Below are 26,063 nucleotides of genomic sequence, written 5' to 3'. Positions count from 1 at the left end.
TGTTAGTGACAGCTACAGTAAGTTCCTGTTTGTGCTGCGTGTAACTATTGAAGAGAAATACACAGAGAGAGGCAAGTAGTTTTTCTGTGTGAAAGAGAGAGCGCCTGTACATTCACTCTTGAAAGGGAGAGAGAGAGAGAGAGAGAGAGAGAGGGAGGGAGAGAGGGAGTTGTGTATCAATGAGAGAGCAGACGAGTGGGAGCAGCATTCCCCTAATATGAAGCAGGCGCCTGGACAGCAGCCTGCACTCTCTCCATCGGGTAAGATGGAGCCCAAATCTCTGTTCAACCTGCATAAAGCCCTGGCTCAGCCTGTGAAGATGTGCATGTTTGATTTCCCTGTCTCCATCCTGGATGATCTGGTAAGAGAGAGACTGCAGTCATTTTGTTCTGGTGCGAGTTGGTGTGTGTGTGTGTATGTGTGCATGTGTTTTCATTTAGTAAAAGTATGTGCTCACCCTTTGGCTGTATTCTGCTGTTTTCAATGCCTGCTGAAATAGAGCCAGTGACGTGGTGTTTTCATGGTGAAAGCATGTCAGTTCTTGCTGTTCCTGGTCATGAAATGAGTTACAACTAATCAATAACAGCGTCTGGAGTTAGTTATGAATGTCTTATGCTCAATAGTGAGCTCTACTTTTGGCTTACTGAAAGGGGATGTTGTTGCTATGCTGCTCGTGACTGTTTCTTTTTTTTTTTTTTTTGGCACGTTTCGGCCAGAGATGTTCAAGGATGATGTGTTACTTTTTCTAAGTGGCAGGTGTTTTTATGTGTCAGCACTTCTGCAGGTGTGAGTATGCGTCTAGGTTACTGAGCCTTTCTTTATCGCATATACACTTCAGTACTACACTGCAACTGCTTTAAGATTTATTAGTCATCTTGAAATGGATGTGATCCACTCTTGGTCGTGTGGGTTTTAGAAAAAGCAACTTGGTTAATGACATGATGCTCGTTTGTCCACATATATTAATTTAATTTCAAATATGTTAAAATGCACCTCATACTACAGTGACATGAGCATGTTTCAAATTTCAAAATGTAAATTAATGAATAAAATAATAATAATAATAAAATAATAAATATAATAAATTAATACACACACACACACACATACACTGTATCTTGTATATCAACTGTAAATAACGTAATTCTTGAAAATAAATAATTAATAAGTATACTTATTAATTATTAAGTATACTAGTTTGGCATCTTTTATTATAATCTCTTAGAAAAAAAATAATAAGCCATGACAACAAAAAAAACCTAACTTTTTATTTGAATTATTACTTTTAAGATTAATAATTTACATGTGTATGAAAATATTGCTTTGTTATTGAATTAATTCAGTTTTAAAGGTTTTTAACATGACTTGACACTTGTGTTTTGAGCTTTAGATTTTAAAAGATTGTTTCCTTTTCATTATCATGGACACTCCTATACTGTATGTCATTGACCGATCCTTAAAGTCATAATTTTTCTCAGTGAACACCTTAAACTGATCTCCATTGATTTCAGATCTTAATAAAATCACTAAACTAAAGATTCATTCAGTAGCATGGCACAACAACTTTTTTATTTTATTTTTTTATTTAGGATCATAAGCGAGGTTTGATGACAGTGTCAGGTTCTCTTGTATCCATGTCTCAGCCAGTAACTGGCTGTACTTATTTGTGACTGGACAGGGCTTTTGATACAGGTTCTTATTTTGCCTCAGTGGTGAGGAGAAAGCACTTTTAAATGCCAAGTTCTGAGTGTCAAAGCATCTTAGAATCGTAATGGAGCTCCAGAGAATACAGCAGGGCAATAAATTGAGCCACCGAATGGTGTTTCTGTGGCACTCAAGACAGGAAAGTATGTGAGCTCAGTTTGAAGAAAAATCGGAGGTTTACGTACTACATTGGGTCAGTGAATCAAGTTATTGACCTATTTTTTTAAAGAAGTTTGGTGACGTTCAATACTTAAAACTGTTGTTTTTGTTTGGACTGCACTCCCAAGAAGTGTTTTACACTGGCCTGTTATAGCAACATCATTGTTTTAAGCCACATGGACATGCATTGACAAGGTCTGGCCTCTTGAACATCAATTTCCACCTGTGAGTGTGGTCTGTGTTTGTGGGTCAGGTTTGGTCTAGACCTTTGACAGTCCATACTGCAGCCTATTCTAGCCAAGAACTGTCCATTTAACTAATGGCATGGCAGTGTCTGTGGAAGATCTCTATAGAAAACAAACAGAAAAACAGAGAGACTCTGAATAAGAGGTTTATGACTGACTAAAGTAGATAGTCTATTTCATTTATAAAATGGAAATCTAGTTTACCTGCTATACCTAAAAAAACAGCTACTCAAAATAGCCTTCAATGATTTGATATCACTAACCTTATAAACTGTGCCAAATCCAGTGATTATTTTATATTATTTCACTATTTCTGTTTCTTTGACTTTGTTGGACTTTATTTCCAAGAACTTGTATAACTGTGTGACATCAGCCTACATAAAAAAAAAGAACAGTATTGTAGTAAAAATAAATGGAATCTAAAATAAGTTTTTTGTAACTGGTTAAAAGAACATGCTTTGGTAGAGCTAGTGTTAAAGGAAACCCAAAGGTAAAAGGATGACAAAATGTGTTTTTACAGTGACATCCTGTGAACAGCAGAAATTGCTCTTTCGCACGATTTGATTTCTTGTTGGATCAGAAAGTTGTCACACAGGTTTATAGGTTTGTTTGATTGCTTCACTTGCAATTTCATTTTGTGTGGGAATTCTGCTGAATTCCCAGAGCAGCCTGTGCATCATAGCCAATACAAATGATTTCAGAGTAACCTTGAGGGTTTAAACAGAAGAGTTTATGACACAAAAAACCTCAGCAAGCATTGTAGTGTTTCGGTTGAGAGAGTGAGAGCTGTTTTACCGTGTTCCCTGCGTATTGATACAGCTGTTTGCGTCCACACGTGTCGGACAGGGACAGTGTTTTGGGGTCAGCGAATGGCGAAGGAGAATTTTGTGCTTCCCATCTGTCACAAGATTGATAATCTCTTGCAATTTACACTTAAAAGTCTGAATTGAGAAGGTGATGTGTTGGAAGGACAGGTTCGATCAACTTGTTCAGCTGATACGCTGGTGCGGCTTGGGTTGTGTGTTCACGAATGAAGCTCTGTACTGTGATCTGAAAAGTTTAGAGGAAAGAAAAAAGGTAAGAAGCATTTATTTCCTCTAATAGTCTAAAAATGTATCTAGTTAACAGATCGAGTAATAGTAATGTAGTTAATGTAATGTAATAAGTTCTTCTTAAGATAGTGGGCTATTATTATTAAGTAATCTGTTCAAGTCAATCAAACTACAGTTTGAAATGTCTTTACGGCGGTAGTGTTTGTGTGTTAGTGTGCCTGGATACCAAGGAGTGACAAGCTGCCTCCTGCTCATTTTAAACCAATCTTGGCTATGTTAGTATCTTTCAGGTGCTTTCCACAGCCTTAGAGGTGCATAGGTCATTCTTTAGTTTGACATAGTAAAGAAAAAGAAAGAAAGAACAACATCAATAAGTCAAATGTTCAAAACGTTCTAACAAATCAGTCAGAACTGATGTGATACTTCAGCTTTATGGAGTTGTAAGCACCTCAAAATCAATAAAACATTCTCAGTTGCTTTCCCTTGGTAAGAACCACTTTGTAATTATGAATCTGGTTATAATGTGAGTTAGCAAAAAAGGGACAAAATGTTTCAGGCTCATTACATTTGTTCCTATTTGAAGTTTAGCACTCTCAGAATACATGTGTCCTTTCTCAGGATGACACAGGCTTGTTAGGAGAGGAGACTGGGTTCAGGGTGAATACTGTTTGCTAACACTTATGCGAGAACTCTGATGGCCTTGATTCTTGATAGTAGAAGGGGAATAGAACAGTTATTTAGCCCTGTTTAAGTGTCCAGTGGAAAGGGGCTTCCAGATCCTATAGTCACCTGGCTTTTGATATGTCTGGGCAAAATGAAAAAAGAGATCATATGAAGCTTCTCCAAAGATTTATAAACCATGCTGGTGCTGTAAGAGAACAACAAGCTGTTATCTGTCAATCTCAGCAGAGAGCAGCGCAAATAAGTGGTTGTGCAACTGAGTTCCAGCTGCGGCAGAGATAGCCTAAGTATACATGTTACACCAATCCCAAACTTTTTGGTGTCATGGGTCATTATTTCTGTTAAATATTGCATGGATATTTAGGTCCACACACACACACACACACACACACACACACTTAACACTTATTTGTGAAATATTATAATTTACATTTTTACTTGAATTTATTTTTCCTGTGATGCCAGAACTAAATTTTCACATGATCCTTCAGAAACATTACTTTTATATGTTGTTTTGTTGCTCAGGAAATATTTCTCATTTTCAGTATTGAAAACAGCTGTGCTGTGCTTTAATATTTTTTGTTGAACCATGGTACATTTTTTTTTAGGATTATTTGATTAATAGAATTTGAAAAGAACAGCATTTCTTTGGAATAGAAATATTTTGTTATGTGACAGATTTATATTTTTGCAGAATAAAAGAAAATAACCTACTCAGCCCAAATCAAACTTTTTAGTAGTAGTGTACATTAATAGTAGATCTGAAAATGCTGTTGTGTAGTTACTGTTCAATTCTAAGAACAACATTTTACTGGGAAAAATACTGCATCAAATGCCGTATAACATGACACTGGATTGAGAGTTCACAGAGCGCCTGAATAAATAAACTGTATGATGTGAATTTATGTGTATTCTGTGTTCTTGTTCTGATGCATAGAAATCTTACAGTATAATAACTCTGTGTGATTGCTCTGCATGGCAGCCGAGCATAGCTAACAACTGTTTCAATTCAACTAGAGATCCCAGGGTTATTCACATCCAGTTCAGTTTGTTCTGCATTGAATTATGGCTGCAAATCTATTATCAGAAGTAGTCACAGGAAATATCAGTAAAAGCTTATATGTGAATCCTAAATCAAGCTAAAAGTAATTGCAGAGTAACTGAGTTTAAGGTGCAAACATTTTTACACTTAGCTCTTATTCTTCCCAATAACACCGGCAGTGTTGTACTTTATACTGACACCTATTGGTTCGGCTTGTCCATGGATATTGAGTTTGTTATTTTGTTTGCTTCCTTTAGTCGAGGAGCAGATACTGGCTATACATATTTTTGTTGCAACTATAATCAGTACTGAACAACTGCATGACATGGATGGCCAGGACATGATAGCGACATCCTCCATGGAATTAATAGCTTTTTCTAGAAGATTGATCTCTCAAGGTTAAGGTATAGTTCACCCAAAAATGTAAATTCAGTCATCATCACCCTCATGTTGTTCCAAACCAATAAGACCTTCGTTCATCTGGATGAAAACCTACAGCTTTTTAACCATGCATCTGCAACGTTAAACAAAAATTAAGACTTTATTCAACAATTACGTCTGTTCCGTGTCAGTCTTCGACATGCATTCACAAGAATACATCATCTGGTACATCAATATTCATCAAAGTATTATTTGCAATATATATATATATATATATATATATATATATATATATATATATATATATATATATATATATTCAGTGCAACTTCTTCAGTGCAGGTCAGAGCTTCAAGCAAAAAGACTTAGCATTTTCCTTCACTTAGACAGCCGTCTTGTCAGATTTCACGATGTAACCATAATGGTTACCTCATGGAAAACACCATCATCCCCAGCAGGTTTCCTCAGACAGCTGCTGCTATTTCTCGCAAAACACTATTTCTCTGGAGGATTTCAGTTTCCTTAGAGCTTTGTGTCAGTGGTGCAGTCATCCTCGAAGAATAAGTTACCTTACCAGTATTTTCCAACAGAGGGCGCTATAGTATACACGAATCATCATCATGCTGGGGGTATTTTATTATTATTATTTTTTACTGGTAACTAGGCTTGAGCACAGCAAATATTTTGAGGTTGAAACACGAATAACCTACAATTTAGGTTGTTCATATATAGTGTAGGTGTCCCAAAAAAGGATGGATCAGGAAGAAAATGTATTAACATGAGCCAGCCTACATGAAAAGTCCACTTTGTTCCAGTTTGAGTATTATATAAGTAGCATGATGTTTGCATAAAACATGGGAACTTTAGCTCATTGTACCCTTTAGAGAAAAAAATAATATAAATATAAATCGTAAAATATTAAGATATAAATTATTATTGTTATTATCTATCTATCTCATTTTATTTTATTTTAATTGATACATTTACAACAAAACAAAGCTGTGCAATATGCTGAATAGCCATTTACGAAAGACAATATATGCTGCTTTAAAATCTAATTTTTTCTTTCAAATAAAAATATTTTTATTGTTTTGTTTAGATATTCTTCATAGTGCCACAAAAGCCTGGATCACAATGCCAAAATTTACCTTTGTGAAATATATTTTGTATTATTTTTTAAAATTATAATCAAAAATCTGTAGACAAAAGAAGTGTTAAATGCGCTTATTATTGTTGTTGTTTCTATTATTATTAATAATTATTGAGTCACTTTAACTCATTCGAGCAAATCCTTTTTATTCATTAATGTTTAAGCCATAAACTAAATAATGAATCATAAAATAATTTAGCATAATTGTTTCAATTGCTTTCGTTTATTTTTGGCATATGAAGTAACAATCAAGCGATTAAAAGTGATATTTTTAGTAGCTCAGAGTTCCCGGAATTTGACGTCACGATTTTAGTCATGGAAGGGGCGGGCCATATGCGCGTCGGGGGCTGAATTCTCTTAAGGGGCGGGGCCTAGCGTCTCAGGGTATTCCCTTCAGCCAAACTCGCACAGACATACAGTCGTTGCTACGGTAGAAGTCTGGATGACATAACATGGAGTCGTAAACAGAGACAGTGACAGTCTTTTAGTAATGGTCTACATTATGGGAATGCAGTCGGACGCCCTCGGTGTCAAACCCACGTCCCTGGACGAGCTGTTTGAGTCCAGCACATGGAAAATTAAAAACATTTGGGATGGGGTGAAGCTGGAGATCGCACCTGAAGATGGATGTCCGGTGGTCTTAAATAGTTTTACGCAATTGGACCCTGACCTTCCTGTCCTGGAGGTAATACACATATTTACCCGAACTTATTTTCATTATGTATGTATATATATAGAAAGAGAGAGAGAGAGAGAGAGAGAGAGAGAGAGAGAGAGAGGAAGACACACACATACAATATATAACTCCCAAAATATCAATACAATACACTACAGTATTATAAAGATATTTAAAAATACTGACAGTATAGTATTTAGAAATATAATTTTATTTCGTTAGAAATTACATTTTGTGTGTATTTCTGCGTTGAAATTCATGTTTTTATGATGTATTCATTTTTATATGTATATATGAATGTTAGGTTTCTTTCACTGTTTTATTTCTAGACATTTAATTTCAGCACATTGTTTGAAGATGTGCTGGCATGAGTGTTTCTGTTGTACTTTGCCAGTGTTTTTCTCTTTTATAGAAAATTGCAATTTATAAACCGCACATCTGTCACCTCCTATGATCTTTGTCTTGTAGCTATATGATCTTGACTGACAATATAAATACAAGGCAGTGTAAATGCATTGCACAGAAATCTCTTGTTCTCGATGGCCTACATGAAGTAAATCAAAACTCCACCATGATCTTGGCAAGAGCACTGGCACACTCTGTTTTCCTCGATTCACTCCGTCTCCAACTTTCCCCTCTCTAATTCTCCTCAGGAAAGGCCATGGAAATATAACAGTCAAATGAGAATCACGTCCCCTTCCCTTTAGGTATTAAATGAAAACACAGGCTTTAGTTAAAGATGTGGAAAAAATGCTGTAATATGGTATTTATTATCTAGGAATTTTGCTGACCTGTTAATACAATCCAATGTTATTGATGCTCTGTTATTTCTCTAGTTTATTACAATAGTGCAGATATGTTAGCTGAGAATGAATGATTATATTTGAGAACATCTTATATAATACACGAGCATGCATTTACTTGATAGTTGTGATGAAAGACTTTCATTATTGATTTCCTATTTGTGACTTATCAAGCTCTGCAGCGCAAAATGTTTTCCTTGAACGCGAGGGAATTATTTTATCACCATGGCAGTCACACATTTTTCACAGTTGTTAGTTGTTACACTAAACCTGTGATATCTGACTGTGGTTTGTGAACAGCATGTCCTTTTTTATCTTGCATTTCAATGGCAACAGCACATTGTTGTGACTTAAACTGCAGTTCACACCAAACTTGTTTACGACAATGAAGCTTTACCTCAGTCACACGCAAAAAGAAGGATCCAGCGTGTCCCCAGCTGCTAACCTTCACTGGACTAAATCTAAGCTGCTCTCATTACACAATTAGTGATGGTTAAATCTCCCATTCCACCCACTAGGGCCTTTCTCCTTTGTGGGTGCATTTGCTTTGACTTGTGGGTGCTGTTTGTTTTCCTTCCTCATTACAGAAATCAAAATTTATTTTCCATCCATTTTAATGTGAAAAATGGTTGACTCGTCGACTTACAGACGTCCAAATAGTTAGCTCTAGGGTAACCATGAGTGATGGATGGAGTAACTTTGCTGTAAATCCTTCTCTATTATCTTTCTCTCTCTCTCTCTCATCCTCTTTCATTTATGTCATAGGCAGTAAAAAATGGCAATGCTAGCACTTATCTCTGCTTTTATAGTGATTCAAGGCAGCTGATGGCTTGGCAAGAGCTCAGAATTGGTTACCTCAGCTCTGAAGATTGAAACCAAATCAGCCAGATGTAAAAGTTCCCTTGTATAATAGATCATTACGAGCTCAGTACATAGATCAGCTAATCTCGTAACGTAACAGCTGCTATAAAGCATCCAGTGTAAGGTCTTGTGTAAGAGCACTTTAATGCTGTTATTGTCGACAAATAAGTGGGTGAAATTGTTACGATCGACTTGAGAAAGAGTGATTGATGGTTTGTTTACTGTAAAATGTGTCTCTTCACATTAGCTTGACTGGCTTGAAGAATACTGTTTGGAGCGTGATTTGAGCAACAGAAACTCATTCTGAGAAAATAATTGTTTTCATATTTTATAATCTTGACAGGTAAAAAAAAAATAAAGACTTTCTGTATTTAGGTATATAGACTTCGATACCAATAGAAAATTGCTCCTGAGGCATATTTTCAAGATGTCTGTCATGTGTTTTAGATTTAGATTAAATATGGTCTAAGATACTGTCAACCTGTAAAGAAAATAATATACAACATTCACTGTTGTTCGAAACTTTGGGATTAGTATGATTATTTTTATGTTTTTGGAAGACACTGCGTTTAATTATCATAATCATGTGAAATATTATTACAAAGTAAAATAATAGTTTGCTGTTTTTAGAAAACTCTCAGCATCCATTCCTCCTGTTTACTCCATCACTCCAGTTCAGTGTCTTATTATCCTTCAGAAATCATTCCAATATGCTGATTTCCACTTCTTATTATTATTAGTCTTTGATGAAAATATGTTTCAAATGAACACTATTTATTTGCAATAGAAATCTTTTTCTACATTATAAATATCTTTACTGTCACTTTCAATCAGTTATTCCAAACCAGCAACAACAAAAAAACTCGTACTGACGCAAACTTCAACGTTGTAAAGGTTCTTTGATTGTTTGCCAGTGAACAGCGGTCGTAGAATTGACTGGCACTTCTGTCATTGGGTTTTCACTCTAATACATTTTGTCATTGTTCTTCTGTGTTTGTTAAAAGTGTTTACAAATTCTGCATTTTTCTTAAAGAGGCCTTTGTGTGATAGATTGGATTCGGAATGTCATAATGGGGCCGGCAGAGCTGAGCTTTGTGTAATGAGGAGAACAGACAGGGGTTACATTGACACATACAGAGATGCTTTTGTCCTGAAAGATCTCTTGAATGAAAAGAGAAGGATCAGAGGGAGGAATAGTGGGATGGCAATGAAGGGAAAACAAGGATGTGAGAGGCAGGAAAGGGGAAAGTAACAGGAATACGTAGGTGTGCATTGATGTAATTAAACAGTTGTACAAGGCATTAAATATAAATACTCAATATGCCACTGTTAAATCAGGTTTGTAAGGTTATGTTTAGAAAAGCAGCTCAACTAGTAGAGCATAAAGGTCCTGAGTTCAGTTCCCAGGGAGCACACATACTGATAAATTGTGTAGCTTGAATGCACTGTAAATCACTTTAAATAAATGGTCTGCCAAATGTTAGTGTGCCATAAATGAAAATTTTTTCATCTTTTATTTGTCATATGAAAAATAAAATCCCAGGACTTTTTTAACAAATAATTTTTTGTGGTCCAAACAAAAAATAGAAAAAAAATATACATTTTGTACTCTTGTTTTTCATTTTGAATGTAAACAAATACATTTCTGCATTGTGCAAAAATGATCTGCTCTCAGAATAGTTGCATCCATTCCTTAATTCTTCATCTGCGATATAACAGAGCCAGAAGCCACCGCACTGAGCAGTTGTGAGCCGCACTCCGGCAGAGTCGGGTAAATCTTTTTCCAAGGCTTATATTGAAGAATTCCTTCCTTAGCTCTGCTAATCTCATTTTGGAGAGCTGGAACAGATTTCACAAAAACCTTGGCTCAACCAAAACACAGGCAAAAAAGCGACAGCAGCTTCCAGTGATTATTAACAACATCCAAGCCAAAGAAAAATAAAAAAAATATGGATAATACCATTTATCAAATGAAAAATAGTTACATTGTGTTATCAATAAATAAAATCTCATCAGAGGTTAATGATTAGCTTAGTGATTTTTCCCCCATTGTTTTGGTGAAAGTTGATGCTCAAAAAAACTTTGTTAAAATAATGTTTTCAAATATACAGTAATGTTTTTCTCTTGTAAGATATTTAAAAATGTAATTTATTTTTGTTGAATTTTCAGCAGCCATGATTGTAGTCTTTAGTGTCGCATGATCCTTCAGAAATCACTATTGTGAAAATCGTGACACATTTTTTTCAGGATCCTGAAGAAATTCATTTGAAATACACTTCTGTGTACCAGCGTAATAATCTTTACAGTCAATTGACAGTAAATTGAATGCATCCTTGCTAAAAAAAAAAAAAATCTTTTTACCAACTCGCACATTATTTGTCTCTGACTTTGAACACAATGAGACGTGGTTCGAAGTCAGAAGTCGTCAGTGGGTGATAAAAAAAGAAAAGGTTGGAAACTTCCAGAATAAGGCGGATAAGAAGAGAAATCACCTTTTCACCTTTCACTGCCTTTTTTCCACTGTAGATGTTTGCAGCTGTGAATCTATGCTGGGGTTTAATGAGCTGTAACCAAGTCTGCTGAAAAACCTACTGAGCAATGCCAAAATACACAGAACGCAGCTTCGCTCTGTGTATCCCGTCTCTCTCCAGATTAATAACTCGTACAGGACTGTGAATCTTGAGAGAAATCCGAATCCATAACCCTCATGACACAAATAAGCATAATTTTGCTCCTGACCATTACAAACAGAAAAGAGATTTGGTCGGAGCTTACAGTGTCTTAAGCTGTTTTCTGTTCAAGGCATTCATAAACATTGTATTATGAGATAAAATCATTCCCAGGGACAATATTTGTCACAGCTATGTGTCCTACCCAGCCAAGGCAATAAAAGCAAACATGTGCTGAGGTATTTAGACAATGTTATGACACATAATGAAAATATGAATGAAGCCAGGCGTATTAATGATCAGCAGGAGGACAAGCAAATTGATCACTGCTGCTTTAAATTCCTTTCATCTGACCTCATATATTTGCATTCTCTCTTTATATTTTTGCAACAGCAAAGCAGTCTGTGCAGGACGTGTTTGTGCATTATGCAGTTTTTTTTTCAGTATTACACAAGACGGACACCTTTGACAGCGGTTTAGCTGTTTTTCAACATTTCACGCCATGAGCAGCACGTTCTCACAACACTTTCCTGTTTGAAAACAGCTAGTTTTGCATTCAAAAAGATGCATTTTTAGAACGGAACTAGTTTTAACTTAATGAAACTAAACTAAAACTAAATAAAATGTCTTGTGTGAGTATGTGACGATAAACCAAGCTGTCAAAATCGCAGCCTGTTGATATCTATTTTTAATATCATCTTGTTTTTCTTGATGTGAATAAGTTAAAGAAAGACACGTAATAGGGCTTGTCCTCTAACATCTTTTAACTCCTCCCTGATTTTGACAGGAGGAATTCTGCATTGTTTTTGTGTTTTCTCAACATTGTTTGTAAAGGATGCAGCTGTCTAGGAAGCTGTTCCACAGTAACTTTTCAGCACTCTTTGTCTTTTCACAGGAAACCCTGTGGCTTTAGTGGATCAGAGGCAGTCGAGGGGTACACAGAGCAGAGTAAATGCATTCTGTCAGGCTTTTTTGTGACTGTGATCACCTCATACAATTATAATGCAAACCTATGATTAGTGAGAAACAATATTCTTTCACCATATAAACATTTGTTTACGCTTTCTCTGACTGTATATTGTGAGGTGGATTTTCCCTTAGAAAGTACAGCAGAGTGGAGTTTCTGTTTCTGTTTTGAAAGATCAGACGTCGGAGACGGACATTTATAGTGCTCTGGTGTTGTGTCAGGCAGACCCCCCCTTTCTTCAGGCCTGTTTGGGTTATCCTACTATTGCTCACAAGTTTTAATTGGAGTCAGAGGGACTTTCCAAAGTGTGTGTGAATTCACTTTTTGTTTTGCTTCATTGTTTTGCTGAAGTGGTCTACTTTCCCTTTCCTGTATTTACTTGCACCAAGATACTCTCATACTATAATATAATGTAAAATAGATGTAAAGTGGTTTACTTTTCCTTTTATTAATGTCTTAATTTACTTAAACCATGTCCATCTTTAAATATAATATAATATTACGGCCACTAATGCACGGTGTTTCCTTGCCTACAGTCTTGGAGGGATTGATAATAAACGTCTATATACACTTTTTCTTAATTAACTTAATCTTTGAGGATTATATAATATAATTTAATTAAATATTATATAACATACATTGCTGAAATGTAATCCATCGTTGTTTGTAATCATCGGAGGGAAATTGTCTCGCATCTACATCTTGTGCGTTTTACAGGGTTGTGTAACGGATCTGAAACTGAAAGAAGCGTTGTTCCTTTTTTTTTTGCCTATTAATGTACTTCCACAATACCACAGCAACGGTATTTGACAGAAACTGTTGCGTGGCTTGTGTGTTTGTTACCATAGCTACTCCTGGACAGAGCCCTGGGGTTGGGTTATCTGTTTAAGCAGTCATCTCCTGACCATGAACTGACTCACACCCACACTTACACAGGATACACCCTCACACGACTGGCTCGCTGCCTAAGGCAAAGCTTTCGGTCACTTCCCACAGTTCCCTGGGATTTCCCTCTTACTTTCCATTATGACGTCAAGCAAAGTGCTTGAGTTAGTTGCAAATTACCGACTGCAAACTTTCTCAACTTAGCATTATATTATATGAGATCCCTACTGAATTCAAGCGTACAGTTATATTTTTAGTTTTTAAAATCATTGATGTCACTCTTTGTTGGTCATAGAGTGAATTTAGACTCCGATGAAAATTGTAGACCTTTTGTTTGCAGAACAGGTGATCCATTTCAATAGGCGTCTGAGACCACTGTGGTACTGGCCAGAGAAAGCTGCTAAGTGCACATTTAAGATGTGGAGTTAAAGGGCTGGGTTAGCCATGTGACAGTGGCTGATAAAGAGCCACAATCTTGGTCTTGTGCGCTCGGTGTTAAGGCTGTGTGTGGATTAAGGAAATGAGCAGTAATCCCCAACTCACCCTTAAAGCCCCTGCCGTGCTAGAACTGTGTGACCTTGTAAATTCACCACATAAATGCAGAGAGAAGAATAGCCCTTGAAAAATAATCAGTCATCTTTGCTGCCATTATTATGATAAGGTGCTCTGTGAGACTGAATGGTAGAATGTACTTCTGTATTGACTTATTGTTACATGACACCCTGGAATACTGGATTCTGATTGGTTCGTCAGTGAAATGACCACAAAATTGTGTATTTAATCATTTTCTGTAATGAATATAATGCCAGGAATACTCAACCCTTTTCTTTATCTGTAGAGCTCAGTTCAGGAGATTGGAGAGGAGGTAGAAGTCGGAGCCATCTATACCATCACACTTCGAAAGGTCCAGCTCCACCAGACGGCTAGTAAGGGGCAGCGATGGCTGGGTGTGGAGACCGACTCTGCCCTCAGTTTGTACGAGACATGCAAGGGTCGGACTATTAAGGCTGGCACGCTGGAGAAACTAGTGGAGTACATGGTTTCGGCTTTCAGAGGAAAGGACTACACATACGTCACTATTTTCCTCTGCACCTACCGAGCTTTTGCCACCACCAAACAAGTGCTGGACCTGCTGCTGAACAGGTAAACAAGCCATCAACCCCAAGTACTTTTGGAAATATAAAAACATACACCATGTTACTTAAAATGCATTCTTATCTATGTAAGGTATGCTAAACTGCATGATCAGCCAGTCTTAGGCAAGCCAAAACTGCCCTCAGAGGACCACACAGATCTTAAAAAGTAAGTATTTACAGTGATAAACTGAACCCAATTCATTTGGATACAGTTAAAAGAGAGTTTGTAGATTTTTATAATTACCATATTATAGTTACCACAACAGACAATAATTATTTGTTTTGTTACTTTTGGTTGTACTTTATATTGGTATATCCTATACCACCTAATCGTGACTTGGTTTATTGGTATCGCACAGAATATTGATATTGATGCATTCTTTTTTTCATGTGCATTGCAGTACTGTCTCATCTATCCTGGGTGCATGGCTGGATCAGTACTCTGAGGATTTCTGGAGCCCTCCTGACCATGAATGCCTGCAGAGCCTCATATCTTACTTGCAAATGAACTTCTCTGGATCAGACCTCGAGAGACGAGCCCATAACCTGCTGGAACACTTCCAGCATCGGCAAAACACAGAGGTTGAGCTTGAAGGTACTGATGACAAAGTAACCCACTGAATCTCATATTAAAGGCTAAAAGACTGAAAAAACTGATTGTTTGACAACTTGCCTCTTCTTTGCAGCTGACCTGTGCACCTGCCCCTTTGCCACACCAGAGGAGAGCAGCTTGGATGATGAATTCTCTCCCTCACACTTCATGTCTTTCAGTCCTGCCCTAGTCGCCGAGCAGTTAACAGTCATGGATGCGGTAAGAGATCAAAAATGGTTGATCTTTCAAAAGTTTAAGCAATCTATTGGTTAAGGATCTGAGCAATTAAAGTGGGCTACAAAAGTGTAGGCAAACTGAGAAGAGTATTAGGACACTCCTGTACCTTAACCTTTATGCAAGCTTTTCAATCCCATGTTGCTTTATGGGGACCGTTTATACATAAAGTATATGCTAGTCAGCGTGTTTTGGTAGATTTGAAGAATTTAAAGATTAAAGTCAGCTGAGAGAATTAAACTTGAGAAAATGATTTACTCCAGTCATTGCATGCCATAAATGTAAATAAAGTTGTCCTGCAAAACATTCTCAAGGCTAAAACCGAATGAAACAGGTGAATGCAATTAAACATTGTTTTTTTTTACAGGAGCTGTTTAAGAGGGTGGTTCCATACCATTGTTTGGGTGGCATATGGTCCCAGCGAGATAAGAAGGGCAAAGAGCACCTGGCACCCACCATCCGTGCCACTGTTTCTCAGTTCAACAGTGTGACCAACTGTGTGATTGCCACCTGCCTGGATAACAAGTCTCTCAGACCCTTTCTAAGAGCCAAACGCATTGAACACTGGATAGAAGTGGCCAGGGTGAGGCACCATTTTAACTGTTTTGTTTTTCATGGAATGAAGTCAGAGGCACAAAATGCAAAATGCCTTACAAAACCAAAATCATACATTTCACTATGACGTATTTTCACTCAGTTCCATTGCAAGCTACTATGTTATGTTACACTTTTACCATAGTACATAATTTGTAATGCATTATGACATTTTCATGACATAGCCAGCTACATGGTTTTCTGACATAGTTGGGGCATGTTTTTCCAATGAGCTTGGGTTGCAAAAATGGTGTATGCCCTGCATGTGGATGCAACTCAAAAAGGGACGCCAAAATCATATCGAAGAAGCAACTCAAATGGTCACCACAGTTTTAAATGCTAGACCTAGGAATGCCCTAGTGACCACATTACAACGCTCTGAAAACACCTAGCTGCCACATATAAATTCTCTAAAAACACCCAAGGCAAGTTAGCATTATAGTAGCAAGTTTTGCATGGCTTTGCATGGGCCAATAGTTTTACTTTATTATAGGAACACTAGACTTTGTATATATAGGGCATCATTTTATTCTCAAGCAGCCCATAAGTGTTATAGTTCATAAATACCGTTTTGTCTTGACATCAGAAATGCCGTATCCTGAAGAGCTTCTCTTCTCTGAAAGCCATCCTGTCCGCCTTGCAGAGTAATGCCATCCATAGACTGAGGAGGACCTGGGATGATGTGTCCCGGTAAGAGTTTGAATGGATTTCTGTCAGTAATGATTAGCCAGAGTCAAGGATAAAACTTAGCATTAGATATGTGAATGCTAGTTGATAAGAATGTTTGGATTTCATGTAGATGTAGCTGTTTGTGACTTGACCGGTTTTCTTCTGCTTACAGGGAAAGCTATCGCACTTTCCAGGAGTTGTCTGAAATTTTCTCAGACGACAATAACTATTCCCTCAGCAGAGAGCTTCTCATTAAGGTGAGTAAAGTGGTTGGTGAAGGGGTCCACGTGTGTTTTGCACAAAGTTTTTCTCAAATTTTGCCAAAAGTTCCCACTCACACAACTGTACCATCAGGGTAAAATTACACCATAAAATAAATAGATCAGAATAATAACAGCAATAAACTAAATAATCACACTTGTTACAATATAATACTGTTTTGAGCTGTTAACTATTTGCAATGGTTACTATTTACTATTTTTCATAGTGTGCTTTTTGGTGAATTAATATTAAAGGGTCAGTTTGACCCTCATACATCATTATAATTATCAATAGTATATGGAACTTACAACAATTAAAAAAAAATAGAATTGTCCATGTTTTTTTTTTTTGTTTTGTTTTTTTTAAGATCATAACAATTGATTCAGTGATATCCTGAAGACTGAACTAGGAAATGTTTCTGTTTCCAAAAATTTTGTCACGTTGCAAGTCACATGTTCAAACACCTTGCGTTTTTCAAATTTTTAAAAGTGCACTATAAGCCACCAACGTTCGCTGTATCTGTTGTTGGGGGAAGACAGGATGTGGTTATGTCAGACTGTCATCCACAGGAAAGCTTAGTGACTTACCAGTCTTTTCAATGCCTGTAAGACCAGGTTTCTATAGCAGCCATAGGGTAAACAGAAAAGCCGTATACAATTGCATAGTATGTGCAACCTGCTGGCCCAAAGTCTTGCTTCTATGGCCTGCTGAGTTTTGTTGAGTACAGCGTCAAATGCCTTTGTTGCACTTTTCACTAGTTGGCATGCTTCTGCATTTGATAGACGTCTTGAAAAGAATCCATTAGTGGTAAAAGCATTATGCAACTTTGAACAGTGAATTTTGCAAAGTAATTTTGTCCTCAGCTCTGCGGTTAGTCTAATGCATGTTGTGTAAGATAAGAGATATATTCAGAGAATATATACACCATGTACTATTTTTTATACCATATTACCATTGTTTACTCAACCGAACAAGTAATACTTTAAAGAAATTTATTTTATTCAGTTTATAACTTTTATTCAGTAAAGATGCATTAAATTAATCAAAAATGACAATGAAGAAGACAATGTAACAAAAGGTTTCCTTCAAACAAAATCCTGAAAAAGTATCATGGATTCAACAGATATATATATATATAACAATATTTCTGTTGAATCCATGATTTTTATGATAATATGATAATAAGAACCGTTTCAGCACATTAAAATTATTTCTGAAGGATCATGTGACTGTGGCTGCTGGAAATTTTGAATTTTCCAATTTTTGCCATCACAGGAATACATTTAAATATATTAAAATAGAAATTGTTATTTTAAATTGTAATAATAATTCTCAATATTTTAGTTTGTAGTGTATTTTCAATCAGATAAATGCAACCTTGTTCAGCAAAAGAGACTTTTGAGCAGTAGTGTACATTCTCTGAAAATCAGTCTTACACAACTTCTCTTATAATCAAGTAAATTGATCTTGTTTTAACAAAACAAAACAACAACAAAAAGAGACAAAAACACTGAAATGTTGCAATGTTTTGTTAGAGAAATTGACTCAGTCCTTGTTATGGCAACCTGACGTTCCATGACACACAAACGTGACTCACAAAGATTGAGAAATTAAAAATAGGTTCAATTGAACTGATGTTATCTAGAAATCTTCACCGCAGAAGTGACTTCCGTAACTTGCCTTGAAAATAGCTGTCCCGCGATAGAGGGAAACCAAGCATGACAAAAGCTTTCCTTTATGTACATTCAACATTAGAGAGGAAACTAGAGCAGAACATTGGAAAGCATCCTTGGAATGTGTGCTGACGCCGAGAACCTAGCATTTGCTGCCGTTCATTTTGAGGGAATTCCTTGGATGAGGTCATAGGGCTTCTGTACCTCCAGATAAACCCCTCCTTAACACCCAAGGGCTTCCCCAAGGTGTTGGCTGGCTCTATCACTACACACCATACAGTCAACTCCACGTTCATCAGCGTCATGGTATATCATGACAATGCAGTCTTAAGATTCCACTTTGACAGCCTTATCTGCCTTCAGGTTATACCACTGCTAATACTGCGTCAATGTGAATGCTTTCACTTTGGAGACCCAAATTGATTATTTGAAACTGATTTCTCCACAGGAGGGCACCTCCAAATCTGCCATCGTCGAGATTAACCACAAAGGAGCCCAGAGAAGACACCAGCAGCAAAGAGACATGGTGTGTACTGAAAAAAATGTCACATAATGGCAGCTGAACTTGATATTTATTGAGCAACAGTGCCCTCTTATGGTCAAAACGGGTCAGACGCACCATTTGTAGGGTTCGCAAGAAACTGTCCTGAATGGAATTGTAAACTTTGTTTATTTAGTGTTTTTCTTCTTCCTCCTTCTGTTTAGGGTGTTGTACAAGGAACTATTCCATACCTTGGCACTTTTCTGACTGATCTAGTCATGTTGGATACTGCTATGAAAGACTATATTGAGGTGAGAGTCCAGTGGAGCTATGTAATATTTTTTGTAATTAGGAAATATCCTAATATATATATTTATTTATTTGTTATATATATATATATATATATATATATATATTTTTTTTTTTTTTTTTCAGGTTGGGCTGATCAACTTTGAAAAGAGAAGGAAGGTGAGTCACAGAGGAACAATATTGGAATGTATTAAAAATAATAATTTCCAAATAATAAACGATAAAACATTGACAGCCAATCAGAATCCAGAGTTTAATGATTTAAGGCAGCACATGACATAACTGCGCACACTTATTATAAACAGAATGTTATTGCCTGTTGGTGTGGGTTTTTATTTTATGCCCAAGATCATTAGGATATGAAGAACAGATTGTGTTTCATAGAGATATTTTGTAAATGTCCTACAGTAAATATATCAAAACTTAATTTTTGTTTATTAGTAATTAGTCAATTAGTAATATGCTTTGCTAAGAACTTAACTTTAAAGGCGAGATTTTGATTTTTCTGCACCCTCAGATTACAGATTTTCAAATAGTTATATCTAAGCCAAATATTGTCCTATTCTAACAGATTTATTTATTTATTTATTCAGCTTTCAGATGATGTATAAAACTCAATTTAAAAAAATTGACCCTTATGTCTGGTTTAGTGGTCCAGGGTTACGTATAGTTATCCTCATTCTTGGCCTTAAGAGGAACACTTTTAATGAAACATATCAATAAATGAATACACAAGTAAACAAAATGAATAAACATAAATCAATGAAGTGCATTGTTCTTGTTTATTTGTTTAGGAATTTGAAGTGATTGCTCAGATCAAGTTGCTGCAACTGACATGCAATTATTACAACTTCACCAAAAACCAGCGCTTCATTGAATGGTTCAAGAGGGTGGAGAGACTCAACGAGACTGAGAGGTGAGAAAGACAAAAATATATAGGATATGATAGGAAAACAAATGATTTGAGTGATAATAATGTAAGATATGTTATGTATTAAACATCTACGGTTTCTTTTCTATTTCAGCTACTCTATGTCCTGTGATATCGAGCCGCCATCTGAGTCAGTGTGCAAAAAGAATGGGGGCATCATCAAACGCATGAGCGAGGAGTCGGGTTACAGCAGCGCAGGGACGTCACACTCCAAGTCCTTTGAGCAGCCGCGATTAAGCCAGTTCAAAGACAGTTTCAAAGACGGAGCAGATTCCGTCAGCCTCACCTCAGCGGGATCCAGCGGCTCAGACGCAGACGAGACGAGTCTCAGTCTGCTCAACTCCCCAGAAACAGGAAGTCAAAGAGTAAGGCCATATTGTTTATCTACAGACCTAATAGTATGCTTAGCAACTTAACACACACACACAGTGTATGTGTGTTGTTGTTTTTTGTCTAATATACATAGTGACTCTGTATTAACCTGACTACTGACTCTCTCTCCAGACCTCCACACCAACTGTGAAACATTCTTCATCGACCTCCGATACAGGGGAGCTTGCTTCTGATTCCTCTTCCAAGGTATTTGCATTTTCTTGAGCATGCTTGTCATTTAAATAGAAACATAATACTTGCTTTTGTGAGCTTTAAACATAATCATTCATTTCTCTGTTTTCCAGCTTTGGGAGTCGTCCACTCCTTCATCTTTGGAGGCCTCCGGACTAGGCTTGGGTTTGGAGTCTGGCTGCAGCAGCTCCACCTCCTCTTCTTCATCCTCAGTCTCCATCTCCACAGGGCAGACCTTCCATTTCCACAAACGGTCGGTCTCTGGTGTCTCGGACTACTCGTCTCTCTCCCTGCCGCTACACAACCAGCAGGCGAACGACTGCTGCATCATCAGAGTCAGCCTTGACGAGGACAACGGCAACATGTACAAGAGCATCCTGGTGAGTGAGAGACGTCATAGGAGATAGACAGAGATATATATAACAATACTTGATAATTGATGGAGGGGTAATAGGAAAATTGATCTTAATGGTTGTGTTTTGCAGGTCACTAGTCAGGACAAAACCCCGGGTGTCATCAGGAAAGCCATGGCCAAGCACAACCTGGACAATGACAGGTCAGAAGACTATGAGCTGCTGCAGAGGGTCTCCAAGCATAAAGGTAAAAACCTGAAACAGGAAGCTGGGGCTAGAAATATCGAAGAGCTTGTTATTTATAGGGATATACTATATAGGGATAAAATTACTGGCAGATATTAGAGATTATATTGTTGTTTTTTATGGATATTTAATGTTTATTTCCACTAGTTACATTTATATGACCTTAGCCATCATCTTACCCTCTCTTTATTTAATATTTCACCAACTATTTAATAACACTATACATTATAATGTTGATTTTTTTTTTTTACTAATTAGAATTTTTATATTTATCGGTTATCAGCCATAAATTAATAGCCTTTCAGTCTGTCAAAATCTTGATTTGCTCATTGCTGGTGCTAGATGATGGCGGGATGTATTTATCAGACAAAAACTTTTTTTGATGTCCTTTTAGGTCTAATTTCCAGGAAAAAATAAAGGCTGTAAATTAAAATGTACTGTATATATATATCAGATAAATGTTTATTTACGAAATCTAATACACATGCACTAAAAGCTGCAAAAATCCAGTTCTAATTTTGACAGTATTTTCAATTCCCAGTTATGCTTGTTGTTGATATTTCTAACCTTCATTTTGTGTTTTTTTCTCCACAGAACTTAAAATCCCAGATAATGGAAACGTTTTCTATGCCATGAACTCATCTGCCGACTACGACTTCTTGCTGCGAAAGCGTGGCGTCCCTAAAACCTGCCGCTCGAAGAGCTCACCGAGCCTGACTCTACCACGCATGAAGCAGAAAGGTTTCAAAATACCCAAGGGCTTCTTCTGAAAGAGCTCTGCCGAGTTCGGCAAGCCTGAAGCTGTTGGGCATTACCAAGAGTCACTTTATTAACCCAGACAGTGTTATCTGGATCTTTCGTTCAATGGATTAATTGCATTATTGAGCTGCTCCCTGTGTTTCCTGTCCCTACGGACTACGCGACAGGCACAGGAGGAACACTGTGGTTCTTACAAGGTTTGCCTTAAGACTGCACATAAGAGGCACACTGTGTGGGAAGCACTTACCAGATGCAGTCGTTCACGCATGAGCACACTAAACAAAGACATTTCAAGCACTTTAGACAGGTCCTAAAAGCAGGAGAGTAGTGATGTGGTCCTTGGTCCTTTTCAAATTCCAAGTGGATTTTCTATTGATTCACCTTCAAACACTCTCCCTTCGGACTCAATAGCAAAATTTGCTATCACAGTCTCACAGTAAAGCTACAGTATTACATGTACAGTAAAACCATGTCAGTTGTAGTCTTTTGTTGCTTTTTGTTTTTGCGTGGCTGCTTTGACTGTTGCTGCTGCCAGTTTTCCTGTAGACGATTACAAACTGAAACTAACCTTTCAGGTAATAATCAGATCACTCCAGACTGAAAGATTCTCTTTTGACTGCTGACTGACTTGGTTAAAGTCACATTTGAGCACGAGGAGATGACAGGTCTGGGCTGCAGGATTTACACTGTTATTTATGGTCATTAAATAACCATAAATAATATTACTTGTGCTTATTAGTGTACAGAAATGCAAATGTTGCTATCTAAGTCTTAGAAATGTATCAATGCCAAAGCCGTTCTCTTTTATTTGCAGCTGGCCTCTCGCTGCGCTTCACATTATAACGCTGGAACTCTACAGAAAGGCTTTTTTGTACCAAACACTGTGAGTGGCTTCACCCTGCTAAGCCTTTCTGCATTGTGAATTAAATCCATGAGTGCTTTCTTACCCTTGTGATCTAATATGATGAGCAGAACATTTGAGGGGGTTTGAAGAGATTTCAGATGTGAATGTTAGTGTGTGTGTTTTCATTTGAGAGAAATGATAAAGATGAGTTTATATTGTAATACGATGAAAGAAATACAACAAGCATTTTCTGGTTGGTTTTCTGACACTATGCCAACTATATAGCTGAACTGGAACAAATTATAGATTGTGCGTAATTTATGATTTATGGAAAGATCAAAATGCATGGAGAAAATATATGCCAATATACCAATTTCACTGTTCAAAATGTCTTCTTGACAAATATGCTATCAGGAAACTACGACCGTGAAGTGAAATACTCCTACCTTCAGCTTCTCATTCAACACACGTGCCATATCCAGATTCATTTTCTATGTTTTCTACCCTTTTGTATGTCTGAATCTAACTCTGGATGTTAATGTCAAAGTTTAAATGTTTAATTTTAGTTTGTGCCATTGCCCCATTTTTATTTATTTCTAAGTTTGTAATTGTTTTATTTATAATTTTATTGTGAAGATAATTAATAAATGTACCTGCATATGTACAGACAAGCACTACATTTTTTTAAGAACTTACAAAATAAATGTGGAGGCCACTGAGACCCCAGAACTTGACGCCTCTGTGTTTTTTTTTTTTTTGTTTTTTTTTTCTTCATTTCACCTACTAAAGCCACATGGCAAACAATGTTACTGTAAACACTTTTCCAATTAAATTAAGATTCCTCAACTATAGAAAGTCACACAATTAAATAAATGCATCAGTAATAAACATTAAAACAGGTATGATTTATAAATAAACATGGGTATCAATTAATTTAAATTACATTAAATGTAAAAGTTTTGTTGCAAATTCATAACAAATGTACACCCTTCTTATTTTTAATTGTTTTAGATATTGTTAAATTAATACTATAAATTAGGAAGAAAACTGAGGAGAACAAGGTCTCAGGCAATAATCATAATTGGATAATACTAAAGAATATCATGCAGATATTTAACCTAACGCAACAAGCAAAAAACTACATTACATCTGCGTTTAAGGCTTGCAGCCTGCTTTCACTGCTTCAGCACAATGGCCAAACTTTCAAGAGGGTGGATGTTTTCGGGGATTATGCTGAGGGTCTTGAGGTATCTATTTTTTTTTAGATGGAGGTATGAGGGGTATGATGCCTCACATCCTCCAAAAGGTCATTCAGTTAAAAAGTCAAGGAGTCCAGAAATGGCTCTTCCTGTAGATGGTAAGTGAGAGCTGAAATTTCCCGCAGTAAGAGCTCACACATTTGCCTTTTCTTTGTCGTGCTGGAGTCTCTGGGAGGATCATTGGTGTCTTTGTGAGGTGTGATGCTGTCACTGGGAGGGGTGCTGCTAGTGTCCACTGGCTCAGGAACCTAAAGGGATGAATAATATCATATATCCTTTAGGTAATGGCTGTAAGTTAACTCTTTTTCACAATGTAATTCATTATGTAAACGGATCTCATGAAAATAAATGATTGCTGACCTCTCCTACCACAGGATGGTTTTTGTGCTTCTCGATCCCTGGGAAGAAGGCAAAATATTGCTCCTCAAGCTTCACTGCTGATGGTTTTTTTTGTTAAGGCACGTCTCAGACACCCAGATCTCTCCTTCCTCTGTTTATGAATGTCATTCTATTATTTAGATTTCCCTTTACACTCGCACAATGCTGTCTTTCTCTCAACTCTGTTTTCTTCACATATATAAAATTACTGATGTATTCATTACACACGCAACACACAAACTGCATAACATACTATATTGACATTCCTCCATACATAAAATTTTTACTATAAAGTATTTTGCTTTAAAATTAAAATTTTGTTGTTGGTTCCCTTCATTTTGTAACAGTAGAAGGAGCCGGTCGTAACATTTATAGTCAAATTATTTAGCTCAGTCACTGAATAATAATAAATATACACCTTGTAATCAGGGGATCTGATCAGATGAACCACATATATTCTGGCTGGGAGAGTCTTGAAGACGTCGCCTATCTTCATAACAATAGTCTGACAATAAACAATATACAGTTTGACATTCTATCTAAGTTGATATTTAGCACCCATACTTGTCAAAGAGGCTAACATACATAAAAAAGGCTTTTCAATAAGCTACTACTGACTCTACACATAATATGAAATGTGACCCTGGACTACAAAACCATTCGTAAATAGCACAGGTATATTTGTAGCAATAGCCAACAATACACTGAATGGGTCAAAATTATCGATTTTTCTTTTATGCCAAAAATCATTAGGATATTAAGTAAAGATCATGTTCCATGAAGAACTTTGTAAATTACCTGCAATGAACATAACAAAACGTAATTTTTGATTAGTAATACGCATTGCTAAGGACATAATTTGGACAACTTTAAAGGCGATTTTCTCAATATTTTGCACCCTCAGATTCCAGATTTGTGTCACTGCCAAATATTGTCCGATCCTAACCAACCATACATCATTTGAAAGCTTTTTTTTATTCAGCTTTCATGATTTATAAATCTTAATTTCAAAAATTGACCATTATGATTGGTTTTGTGGTCCAGGGTCACAGAAGTCCCAGCCATCGCTGTAATCAATAGTGATCAATCACATTGACATGTCAATGGGCAGAGTGCATGTAGGCCAGGGTAACTGTACCAGTTGTAGTTGTCTTGTCAGTTTTTCATGTTTGTGTTTGTCTACCCCTCGGTGACAGGAGTAACGTTAGACCCTTCTCCCCACCACCATGAAGGGTATACCGTCAAAAGGAACTTAATTTTTTTGGATAAGGATTTGGGGTCTGTAAGTGAACTAAAGTAAATCGGTGTTCTCAGCGTAATATCTAGCTTTGGGAAATACACCAAATGAAACCTGCTTTAAATCTCACTGTCCACACCAAAAGCCTGTCTTTCGTCCAAACGATGAACTTTGTCATAGTGTCCTCCTCGAACCCCCTAAGTTTACGATCAAAACACCCCTATAAGGGGAATCGTTCACAACAACAGTTTGGCATTTTGCAGCGAGA

At 36.8% G+C, this 26,063-nt stretch overlaps 2 protein-coding genes across 4 annotated transcripts; one reads left to right on the top strand and one right to left on the bottom strand.

Moving 5' to 3' along the window:
* Positions 1-202: 202 nt before the first annotated feature.
* On the top strand, positions 203-23,655 carry ralgds (ral guanine nucleotide dissociation stimulator). Of its 3 annotated transcripts, none has more exons than XM_052562488.1 (17): positions 203-361; positions 14,114-14,418; positions 14,503-14,577; positions 14,813-15,006; positions 15,098-15,222; positions 15,605-15,820; positions 16,418-16,521; positions 16,673-16,757; positions 18,883-18,960; positions 19,140-19,226; positions 19,351-19,383; positions 20,019-20,140; positions 20,250-20,520; positions 20,660-20,734; positions 20,833-21,099; positions 21,205-21,319; positions 21,913-23,655. In XM_052562488.1, exons 1-17 carry the CDS (start codon positions 218-220, stop codon positions 22,086-22,088), a joined length of 2,472 nt encoding a protein of 823 aa, XP_052418448.1. In that variant the 5' UTR covers positions 203-217; the 3' UTR covers positions 22,089-23,655. The 3 variants fall into 3 exon arrangements, with proteins under 3 accessions (XP_052418448.1, XP_052418449.1, XP_052418447.1); XM_052562489.1 differs by lacking the exon at positions 203-361 and adding an exon at positions 2,835-3,185; XM_052562487.1 differs by lacking the exon at positions 203-361 and adding an exon at positions 6,817-7,099.
* si:dkey-31c13.1 (uncharacterized protein LOC100002197 homolog) lies at positions 23,649-26,051 on the bottom strand. The gene is given in 5 exon segments (XM_052564314.1): positions 23,649-24,428; positions 24,541-24,630; positions 24,632-24,688; positions 25,697-25,809; positions 25,910-26,051. Coding segments are annotated over 5 exon segments (648 nt in total). The 3' UTR covers positions 23,649-24,182.
* Between the last annotated feature and the right edge of the window lie 12 nt (positions 26,052-26,063).

The sequence above is a fragment of the Carassius gibelio genome, chromosome B8, assembly GCF_023724105.1.
Source record: "Carassius gibelio isolate Cgi1373 ecotype wild population from Czech Republic chromosome B8, carGib1.2-hapl.c, whole genome shotgun sequence".
NCBI classification, from domain to species: Eukaryota; Metazoa; Chordata; class Actinopteri; order Cypriniformes; family Cyprinidae; genus Carassius; species Carassius gibelio.
This window is presented reverse-complemented; position numbering and strand designations above follow the sequence as displayed.